Source organism: Phoenix dactylifera, chromosome 7 (assembly GCF_009389715.1).
Source record: "Phoenix dactylifera cultivar Barhee BC4 chromosome 7, palm_55x_up_171113_PBpolish2nd_filt_p, whole genome shotgun sequence".
Taxonomy (NCBI): Eukaryota; Viridiplantae; Streptophyta; class Magnoliopsida; order Arecales; family Arecaceae; genus Phoenix; species Phoenix dactylifera.
The window spans coordinates 14651892-14663484 of record NC_052398.1 but is presented as its reverse complement, the minus strand read 5'-3'; the positions used below and the strand labels follow the sequence as shown (position 1 = coordinate 14663484).

The 11593-nt window shown below is 40.4% G+C and overlaps 2 protein-coding genes across 2 annotated transcripts; one reads left to right on the top strand and one right to left on the bottom strand.

The window, feature by feature from the left end:
• Nucleotides 1–406: 406 nt before the first annotated feature.
• On the bottom strand, nt 407–4619 carry LOC108511419. Its single transcript, XM_039128375.1, has one exon. The coding sequence runs from the start codon at nt 2077–2079 to the stop codon at nt 1201–1203; it is 879 nt and encodes a 292-aa protein (XP_038984303.1). The 5' UTR covers nt 2080–4619; the 3' UTR covers nt 407–1200.
• Nucleotides 4620–7048: 2429 nt separating this feature from the next.
• On the top strand, nt 7049–10279 carry LOC103710597 (tyrosine-protein phosphatase DSP3-like). Its single transcript, XM_008796398.3, has 5 exons — nt 7049–7552; nt 7685–7778; nt 9360–9417; nt 9554–9597; nt 9716–10279. The coding sequence occupies exons 1-5, from the start codon at nt 7338–7340 to the stop codon at nt 9944–9946; spliced, it is 642 nt and encodes a 213-aa protein (XP_008794620.2). The 5' UTR covers nt 7049–7337; the 3' UTR covers nt 9947–10279.
• The last annotated feature ends 1314 nt before the right edge of the window (nt 10280–11593 follow it).

The following is an 11593-nucleotide window of genomic DNA, read 5'->3' as shown; positions in this document are numbered from 1 at the left end:
GCTACTATAACTTGTTGTTACATCATTATAACCAGGTGATGTTCAAGGTAAAAAAAATATATATATATATATATATATATATATATATATTAAAAATTAATTTTATATATAGTAACTTACAGAACTTATCAAACTGTTCTGTAAGTTGTCCTTCTCCATATAGTAGAACAAGGGATATATCTATGGATGGCCATTAGGAAAATTTAATTAGCCTTGTAACAGTTGATTGAGACAATTGGCCACCTCTCTAAGCAGCATCAACCACCCTAACCCATTCACTTAAAGAAGTAATGCCCAATACACCCACATAATAACCTTCCAACATAATAGCTATAACCACAACCACTGAGCCTTGTCCCAACTGACATGGACTCAGTTCATGAATCCTGATTAACATAGCCATTACTTTATAATCAGCATTACCTCTATCCTTTATTTTAGAAGCTAATAAAAAGAGGAAAACCTATGCACATTCTAATAATTGACAAGGTTCGTTAAGGAGAAGTCAGAGATACACATGTTGATAACCTAAACAGGAATAGCAGGCAGGGACAAACAATAAAATCCTAATGCATATCATAGATATCCTATCAACTTAGATTAAATAATATGCATCCTAAAAGTAATCCTACAATAATTAGGTTCTGAAACCACCAAATAAGCTTATTTGAATTATAAAAGAAATAATAATACAAGGGATCATCACTAAAACTATCTACAGCTCTATACACATCCACAATTTCTTCAAATCAATCACACAAATTCACCAGCAACAACAATGTCTTCCCATTCAGCAAGCAATGTCCTAATCTTTCCGGGCCACCCATGTTTTTTCTGATTTTGTTGGCTGCACTCGTGCACGTGCTGTGTGAGGCACCATAATACCCAAAAAAAATAAAAATTCCTAAAAACTCTTATGCATTATAGTGATTATACATCATAAAATTACAATTACATTATTATCATCAGCCCATTATCCTATCATATCACCAAGCCCAACCTTAAGAACCCATAAAATTAGACAGAGAGCTCCACCACCCAAAATAATTTTCTTGTACGAGAAAAGAAGATTGAATTCAATAATTAAGTAAATAAGAAGATACCCAATTGGGATGATAGCAGGGGGCAATGGGGAATGATGAAGAAGAAGGAGTACCCAATTGGGATGGTAGCAGGGGGCAATGGGGAATGGAGAAAGACCTAGAAGATGTCGAGGATCTCAAAGATGAAGCCATTGCAGAGGGGGCAGTTGCCGCCGCTCACCCACAGCTCCCGCGAGCACAGCCGGCAGAAGGTGTGGCCGCAGGGTATAAAGGCAGCGCCTTTGTGCCTTACCATGCACACGCAGCACACGTAGTACATCCCGCCGACATCCCCCTCCCCGTCCTCCGCCACCTCCTCCTCCTCTGCCGCCGACGCCTCCTCCCCCTCCCCACCCCACCTGTCCGTTTGCTCCAGCAGCGCCATCAAAGAAATCGTCACCGGTTGCTCCGCCGCCGCCGCCTCCGCCTCGCCGGCGCCGCTTCGGTTGGATCCCTCGCACCCCTCCAGTTCTTCTTCACCTCCTCTGCTTCCGCCACTCGCCGGAGAGTCCTCCTCCTCCGCAGTCCCCCTGGCGGCGGCGGCGGGGGGATTGTAATCGGAGACGATGGCTCCGCGGCGGGAGGCAGAGCCCCGGAAGGTGATCTCGGCGTTCCGGATGGAGACGGAGCGGGAGATGGAGCGGCCGAGGGTGGCCGCGGGGTTGGGGCGGACGGAGACGACGACTTCGGGATCGGAGATGGGGCAGGGGTGGCCGGAGGGGGTGGCCCAGACGGCGCCGGCGCCGGTGCGGTGGAGGCGGAGGCGCTCCTTCAACGACTTCCAGTTGATGCCGGCACCGGCGCCCCCGTTGACGTCATGCTCCTCCTTGATGATGTCCATCAAATTCCAGTGGCTGACGCTGCCCGGGCCGCTCTCGGCGGCGAAGGCCTCCCGCTTCTCGGCGACGCCGGTCGGCGCCGTCGGAGGATTGGGCGAATCCTCGACCGCAAGCTGCTCAGAGAGCGTCATGCTCCGCCGGAGCTCCGTTCCTTCCATTTCTGCTCAAATTTCGCTTGGAAAGACCCAAGAACCCAACCGTTCTTGGGGTGCAATCTAAGCCAAAAATCCACCCAAGAATTCGAAATCAAGAATAAGCTTCGGACTCGAAATCCCGCATCCGCGCCGATCGAGTCTTTAACGGCAACATCGGATTCCTTCCACCTGCGACGAGTAAAAGGCCCAAAATTCGCCCTTTTTCACCGAGAAAAGCCCGGAGGAAAAAAAGTGATTGGATTAAAGCTTGCGAGAGAAGGATCGGATCTCGAGGGATTTGGTAATTCGCGTTCGATTCGTTCCGCTTCTGTCGTCGTCTCCTTCGCCTCTTTTCTTTTTCTGCGAAGAAGAGAGAGAGCGAGAGAGTTGTCCGACTCCGTCTCTCCCTCCTCGCCGTCTATTTGAGTCACCCGGCCCAACGGTCGAACTCTAAAATTACTCAACCTCCCTGGCTTATTTTCCTATTCTTGTGGAGGCCAAGTGTACATTATACATCTTTCGTTCCCCATAGAAATCATACTCTACACCATGTATACCAACGTGGTGCGGTGTGCATCCTACCAATCATGGTATCTTCTTTCTATGGGCTAATTATCGAAACAAGCCATGATGAATGGAGCCTATAAGAAGAACATACGATGATCGATGTGGTGCATGTGGTGTAGAATATAATTTCTCGATTTTCATGTGGTCAACAATAGCTTTTTTTTTTTTTGATAAGTCGGAGAGATTATGCATGTCTAGTATGAAAACATCCTATAAGATCAGAAAGAAAAAGAGAATTTAAAAGAGAAGGTATGGTTTTATAGTTGTGCCAGAGAGTGCCATCGGAAAGCCAAGTAATGAAAGAGGCAATCTAGTTCGTCACTCTATTCATTTTTCTGTAGACATGGAAAGCTTAAAAAGCACTACAATCCCTATCAGCTTGAGGATGTCCTGTAGCGGTGGGTGCCCACACAACGTCCTATAATGACCTCGAATCTATTGAATTACCATAGCGGTGTCGCTTTCAATCTGAATTCGATCTGCTCTCAAGGTGAGTCTGGCATAGGTAAGACCCTCCTAGGCTACCCTCAACTCCGCACTAGGAATAGTGACTTCAAAATGCAGCTACCCCCAATCACAAGCAATCTAGAGTCCAAACTTCTGATCACAAATCTGACTCCAACTCTGTTACTGTCCTCAGATACGCTGTCGTCGAAATTAATCTTGAGAAAGCTCGGAGGTTGGGGCTCCCATCCGATGAGTATCGTTTGGGTCGTTGCAAGAGCTGGACGGGAGTTCCAGATATCCTTTGCAATCATGGCATCTCCAACGGAAGATGACTGAGAGACCTTGGCCGTCTGAAGTAAGGCTCTATCGACGACCAGCCTCGGTGTTGTCTCTTATTCTCGAAGATCCGAGCATTCTTGTCCAGCCAAATATGGTAGATAAGGTAAGTAGCCCTCAGCCCCCATGGTCCCAAAGCAGAAATCTTCATAGTTCCTTCCAAGCAATTCAGAAAGGTAGTGACGGAGGTTGTGGATTGTCAGAACCTCCAATCACCTCCAACCAGCATCTAGGTTTGCTTGACCTCGGGGCAGCAAAATAATGCAACCGTCTCCTCCTCCGGACATCTGTCGCAGGCATATGGAAGACTCAGCCCTCTGCCATGCAGTATGCTCTTGGTTCGTAGGCATCCCTATGCCATCTTCAAGAAGAATAAGGCAACTCAAGGTGAACACGAAGCTTCCAAATCTAGCCACCACTCATCCTCCACATAGGCATAGCCCTATAAAGATCACAAAGGTCACTGGCCCTCACCCTTGATCTGCAATATGTCCTCAGAGCCCACAAGCTTAAGCTATTGGAAAGATCGGTTCGTGCTAATAAAACTATGTGGCACCTCTTTCATCAGCCAATATGGGACTATAATAATTTTCCCCATGATCTAGGTATCTTCTAGTGAGAGGCCCATATAACTAATAGAAGTTGTCTCCCAATGGGCTTGGCTTTGATACTATTTGTCGGGGACTCATAGCTCAAAAGTTTAAATTATTGGGAGGTGAACTGGTTCAGACTAATAAACCCATGTAGCACCTTTTTTATTAATCAATATGGGATTATGACACCTAACTGACCTTCAAATGCTAGTGGGACTCTAAAGAGAGAGTGGCAACTTTAGATATCCAGAAAAGAGCTCGGGAAAAAAACACCATGTATTGGATATACAGGAAAATCTAGCTTGAGGTTGACGTCTGCATCAAGTTCTCATATGTCTTCGGTGTCTCAATATAATATCCATTTGGAAGGTGCTTGGTTGGTTCATCTGACATCCTTCATGGTTGCATGGAGTCAGAGTCAATAATACGTATCTAAAATATTGTTTTTGTTAGTCTAATTGGTCTTATGCTGATGCAACTAAAGTAATTCAATGGGCACCACAAGCATCCTGATCAGGATTCAAAGGCAAACCATACCGTTCTATTGGATTACTCAAAGGATAAGGACATAGGGAGAATCGTACGACATCTACTTTCTGGTATCTATGACTGATCTTCTTTTTCAGTTCTATAATTTTTTTATTTTCTAATTTTTACAAATATATTTTTTTATTTAATTTAAATCATCTAATTTATTAAAAGGAAAAAAAAAGCGACGAGGACATAATTCATGGGGGAAGTTGGATTTTGTTGCAACTCACCATGCCGTTCATGATGTGATCTAAGTCTTTCCAAATACCAACAAGAATTTTTGTGATGAAATCTTATTGAGAATGGCATATGGACCCTCAATTTGAGATCAAAATTAGAGGTTCAACTTTCCAATCATGGTTGTCCATATATCATGCAATGATCCTGAGTATGCAGGATCTCAAGCTGTCCTTGAGCATGGTGTCTTTGTTAGAGTTTTAATTTTTTAAAATATATATATATATATATATATTTTATCTTCTAATCTTTAGTTATTTTAAATATTTTAAAATATTTTTTGAGACATCCAGAAGAGTTGTGACTCTTTGGTCTTCGGATAGAGCTTATTCGAGATTAATCCTAATCCAATTCAATTTTTCTCTCTTTTTTACTAGTACTCGAAGAGTTTTTTCCATAGAAAGAGTTCTTCTACTCTTTTTTTTTTTTTTCTGGATATTTGAAGGAGCTGGTCGGGTCAAGCTTCCTCAGCAATCATGCCCGTTAGAAGAGAATTGGGCTAAAGCCGGATTGTTGTACCATGTATATCACATGCCTCATGTAAGTTTTTTTCAATCTTTTAAATTTATTTTAGTAGGTTATTTTTTTATAAAATAATAATATAATAATTTCTAGGTAATAGTTTTCCAACAGTCTTATGTACCATTTGAGGTCCTTAAATTATAGTTATGCCAATAGATTATAGATATCTGACACCTTAGCCACTCACAGTGAACCGTATAACACACTAGTATTATAATGCTGTCTATTCTTTTATACATAATTAATAATTTGAAACTCCCAGACTTGCTGGTTTGTAATGTTTCAATTGGCTCCCCTTACTTTTTGATGCTATACCTTCATATGTTCCATTTCTGTTAATTTCTTTTTATTAAACTTTAATTACATGCCAATACAACTATCCTTTTGTATCTTACATCAGATGCATCATGACTGGCACGTACTTCTAAAAGTTTTTTAGATAATTGGGCTAAAAATTTTATTAGATTCGTAGATTGGATTAGTAAAATCATAAGATGACACTAGTCTCGCGTGAGTACTGCCTACTGAGTTAAGGGACAAAATACTCCATAGAGATAGAGAAACAGATATAAAGCGAATCCAGAAAATATCTTCAAAATGATAAACAACAAAAGAAACGACCTAATTAGTAGCTCTGTTCGTCTTCCGAAACACATGCACAACCTGGAAGACGTTACACTCCTGTAGCAGCCGTTGGACGTCCTTTAGAAGTAGATGGCCGAACACCCCAGCTCCTTTTGTAGAATCCACCAATCACCTCTACTGAGTCTCTCTACAAAGTGATGCATCGAGCCTCTAGAACTTACCTCGCATAGGAGACACTCTCTCAGACAGCCCTAAATTCCGCCTCTAGAACTGATCTATTTTCTTAAGTATTCAGAAATAATTTTAGTTTGGACCAGCTAAATCCTATAGAAAAATGAAATCTAAAAATTGGATTTAGGGATACATAAGTAATTTACCCATCACGTGACCATCGACCATGCCAATGCCAACGAATACAGTTTGGATTTTCCAGAATTTTTGAACTTATACCATCTATATCATCAATCTAAGCAACTTTTATTTGTTTTAAAAATATATCCAGATATCTTTCCATACGATACTAACGAACGCAGAAATCTAAAAGGGGCTAGAACTTATCTTGCATAGGAGATACTCTCTCAGACAATCCTAAATTCCGCCTCCAAAACTGATCTATTTTCTTAAGTATTCTAGAATAATTTTAGTTTGGACCAACTAAATCCTATAGAAAAACGAAATCTAAAAATTGGATTTAGGGATATATAAGTAATTTACCCATCACGTGACCGTCGGCCACGCCAATGCCAACGGATACAGTTTGGATTTTCCAAAATTTTTGAACTTATACCATCTATATCATCAATCTAAGCAACTTTTATTTGTTTTAAAAATATATCTAGATATCTTTCCGTACGATACCAACGAACGTAGAAATCTAAAAGGGGCTAAAACTTACTTCGCATAGGAGACATTCTCTCAGACGGTTCTAAATTCCACCTCAAGAACTGATCTATTTTCTTAAGTATTCAGAAATAATTTTAGTTTGGATCAGATAAATCTTATAGAAAAACAAAATCTAAAAATTGAATTTAGGGATATATAAGTAATTTATTCATTACGTGACCGTCGGCCACGCCAATTTCAACAGATACAGTTTAAATTTTTTAGATTTTTTGAAATTATACCATCAATGTCACCAATCTAAGCAACTTTTATTTGTTTTAAGAATATATTCAGATATTTTTTCCGTACGATATCTAAGGAACGTATAAATCTAAAAGGGGCGTTAGGAATCCAACGGATCCTGAAGCTGTCACAAAATCCCGTTGGATCCCGAATTCGTTACCACCGTCCTTCAACGTCGCTCGTCTTTATTCGGAATTCAAGCCGCCCTCTCCCGGCCCCGCCGGAAACAGCACCGAAGGCCACACCGTAGAAAGCTATTTCTTCGTCCAAGAAGTCGGCCGAGAGGGAGAAATCGAGATAGATTTAAAAGCCCTTGATTCGTTGGAGAAAACCGAGGAGATGATCCTGGAATCGGTGGAGGAGGGAGGGGAATCGATGATCGGAAGTGCCCTAACGAGGAGTTTGGGGGGAATTGGAGGAGGAGGAGGAGGAGACGGAGACCTCCTTTTCCCGCCTACGAATTTTTCGATGGTGGACCGGGGGATCTACAGGTCGGGATTCCCCAATCAGGAGAATCTTGGATTCTTGGATGCTTTGAACCTGCGATCCATCGTGTGAGCATTCGTTTCCTTTTGTCTCTTTCCTTTTTTTCCTTTTGATGCGTTCTTGAGTCGGAATTGGGGTTTGTGGGTGGGATTTTGGGGAAAGGTGCGAATTTGATTGCTGGGTTGTGGAATTTTGGGCAGGTACCTGTGCCCGGAGCCGTATCCGGAGGTTAATGCCGAGTTTGTAAAATCTCGGGGGATTCAGCTTTTCCAGTTCGGGATAGAAGGGAGCAAGGTAATCTCTTTTCCCTGGTTTATTCTTAGATTTTCTCTTCTTTTCAACTAATCTTCGTGTGCATGCAATGAGAAAATTTTCCTTTCATGTGAGTAGAGATGATTATTTCAAGTTCTTGTAGGACACTTGTCTTAATTTTGATTGTTTTTTTATACCTTTTGTGTTTTTTTTCTTTCTCATCAACAATTTAGAAGATCACTGACAACGAGACATTTGATGAATCCTTGTTTTTCACAGTTAGAGATGGAATGCATCATTGAGATTTTTTTGAAAGAGATATAGCATGAGATCAAAAAGAGAGATTATTAGGAATAGACATGGATCCTTTTGTTGTAGCATGTTGTCTTATGATATTTATTAAGGGGCGCCTTTATAGGTTAATGTCATTTCTGGGCATAGGCCAACATGAAGATGCGAGGCAGACAAGAGTTCATGGGCATGTAGTAATAAAGAGAGCCTGAGCAAAGTGGAGTTGGATTCTTTCAGTCTTAGAAGAGGTGATGTAGCTAGCTTGATAGTTTTGGCATCTTCTATTAGCTTACAAAGAATCAATAATTAATTGTGGTTTTGGGAGGGGAGGATAAGGTGGTTGGAATTGGGTTGTATGGCATTGGGACTTGATGAGGCTACTCTGATGTCTAAAAGGTTGGGAGGTACATGGAAGTATGATGTGAGCCATGGTTCAGATGTGCCTTGTGAAGGTTGGGAGGTGGAAGCTTGACAAGGCCATAGGGTGGTATGCATTGAGTGTACCACTAGTTGTTTGTTTAAGACCTTCAAAGGGAAATAGGAGAGTGAGCATATAATATAACAATTGAGTGATTTGCTGGGGTATATGGGATTGGGATGAGCTGGTACATGTATTCGCTAGATTCAGGGCACAAGATAACAATGAGGATGATAAAGAGAGGTAAAATGGTGCTTGTAGTAGTTTTGAGAGATGGAAAGAAAATAAAGATTGGGAGAAAGTGGGGGAAAACAGGGTTATGAAGAGGCATGAAGATGTGTTGAAGGTGTACAAGATAGAGTTTTTGAGTACAGGACACAAAACTTGGGAGTTGAGAGATTGCATGGTGCTGCTCGTTTAGAGCTGATCGCAATGCTTCCTGATTGAAGATTGTTGATCAAGGATTCGATGTCACAAAACTTATTATGCAAGAAGATAATTACGAACAAGATCTTTAGTATTATATTAATGCCACAGGCCTAGTTATATACTTGAATACTGGATCTTATTTCAGTCCTACAATGACATATACATCCTGTTTAATAGCGGTAAGTTTGCTGTTATTTTGTGAATATTATTTATAATACTTGAGTTTCATTTGTTCGTATTACATGGCAATATGATACTTTTATATGTGATTTGCATGAAGCATGCATGGGTATACGTAGCACAACTGAGAACCAAATTTCACAATGGCATGTCAACTTATTAATATTATATCTTCTTTGTATGTACAATTTCATGCCGTGTTCATGTCTGCATTTTGAGAAGTTGAGGAGCTTATTTACCATGCTCATGGATATGCCTTCAATGCCATTTTTTATGATTCTTGCTATGAAACTCCACATCTGCAGGAGCCTTTTGTAACCATACATAAGGATACCATCATGGAAGCTCTCAGAGTCTTACTTGGTACTTAATTAAGCGGCATCGTTTAATTCAAGTTTCAGATTAATTTTCTCTCCCATTCTTTTATAGTTTGATTTTGGGCACCGAGCAATCCATTTGCTTAACTCCCTTTTTTTTTTCCCATTTGCTGGTGTCTCAGATATAAGAAATCATCCAGTTCTGATTCACTGCAAACGAGGAAAGGTATGAAATTTTGGTCAAATTAACTTGTTATTTTAAATACCTGCATATCATTTTTTTTAACTCTCTGTCTTCCTATGTTCTGAAAATACTCGTGTTTCATTCACATACATGAAAACAGCATCGGACAGGTTCCCTTGTGGGCTGTTTCAGAAAATTACAGAATTGGTGCTTGTCCTACGTGTTTGAGGAATATATGCGATTTGCTGCTGCAAAAGCTCGGGGGTCGGATCTCAGGTTCATCGAGATGTTTGATGTCTCATGCATGATGGAATGCGTGCTTGGCATCATATATCGTTACCATGGTTGTGGTTCCCAAGCCAGGCGCATTAGTTACCGAGACATGTCATAGCATACAGCAATCTGTGCTTGGCAATCATACATCATCGCCATGGATGTAGTTCCCAAGCCGGTCACCATAGTTACCTGGACATATTATAGGACAGAGGCATCTATCAAACCTGATGCCCGTTCATCTCATAAATCTCTGTTCAATTGCTTCCCAGATTTTGTTTTGGTAGGGAGAAGCAAGTATTCAGATTGTACTGCCATGTCTTTTCTATTTCCGATACTGCATGCAGCATATGTTAGGAGTCATTTTTGGTTGTAAAGATTAGATAAACTGATTCATGTCGACTTGGTGAGATATTAGTTGTTTGCAAAGCTGTGAAAAGTAATTCTTTCACTTCTTTTGTGTTTGAGAAAAATGTTACATTATTTAATAGCATTTGCCCTCGAGAGAAGGACAAATTATTCTTCGCACTGTGCATCACGCCAATAAGCTTGTCCCCTAACCGTAGGCCAATCATCAAGATGAGTGTACGATGAATGGGTCTCACGAGGAGATGAGGTGATTGACATGGTGTACACACGGTGTAGGGTATAATTTCTTGTACAAAAGAGGAGTTTGTTAGGGCATATATATATATATATATATATATATATATATATATATATATATATATATATATATATATATATATATATATATATATATATATATATATATACATGATTTACTTTTTGTTTTTGGGATGTTTTTGATTAATCCCAGCTGCCCATAGCCTTGCTGTTTCCTGGGTAAACACCTTTCCAGGTCGTGCCTTTAACAAAAGGTTGAGCCTTTAACAAAGGCATGACTACAAAAGGTTTGTACACATTTTGTGGGAAATCAAGCATGCTAGATAGTTAAGTGCTTTCCATCACCAATAAATCTAGGGGAATCAATGATTTTTTAATTCTTAGGATATTCATTTATCTCGTCATATTCATCAGAGCATGGCCACTTATTAAAGATCGGTCGATTAAATCTTTTAAGAGTTTGGCCAATAAATTTAATTAATAACTAAATAACTCGATCCCTACTCATTTCTTATCGAGCTGAGGATCATTTATGAAGCCTCGATTTGCAGCCATACTTGGCTGATTTCTTATGAGATTAGAGTGTCCATCATTCTTTTGATCAAGTTTTGGTCATATTGGGAAATTGAATTCATCTTCAAGAAACTCATAATTCAAATATTCTTCTCATTGCCTCCTAGGTCCTGGTTGAGCAGGCCTCTTAATATCATTTCTATTGATTTTAGGTGTGAGTTGCTTTGATACACCGACAATTCTTTTGATGCTTCTTTCAATTGCCCTAGTTACTTGATTTTCATTGGCCTGAATATCCCTCCTAGATGCTTAATTCCTCATTATCTAAAATAGCCTTGAGAAATAGTTGCATAGCAGGAGCCATCATCTGGCCAATCTCTTTTGTGCCATTCCTTTAGCTGACTTATGATGTTGATCTTGTAGGGACTGATCGACCATTTCTTGGCCTTGTGAATTCAATGGGAATTCCTTTTGATTACTGGAAATTTCTTCCCCACCATTAGTATCAACTACAATGAGATCATTTTGCTCAAGAGGATTCTCATTTTCAAGGTCATTGATTGTGGTGTCAACATATTCTGTATAACCATTCCCTAGGGAAGTTTCATCATAGCTTACTATTTAG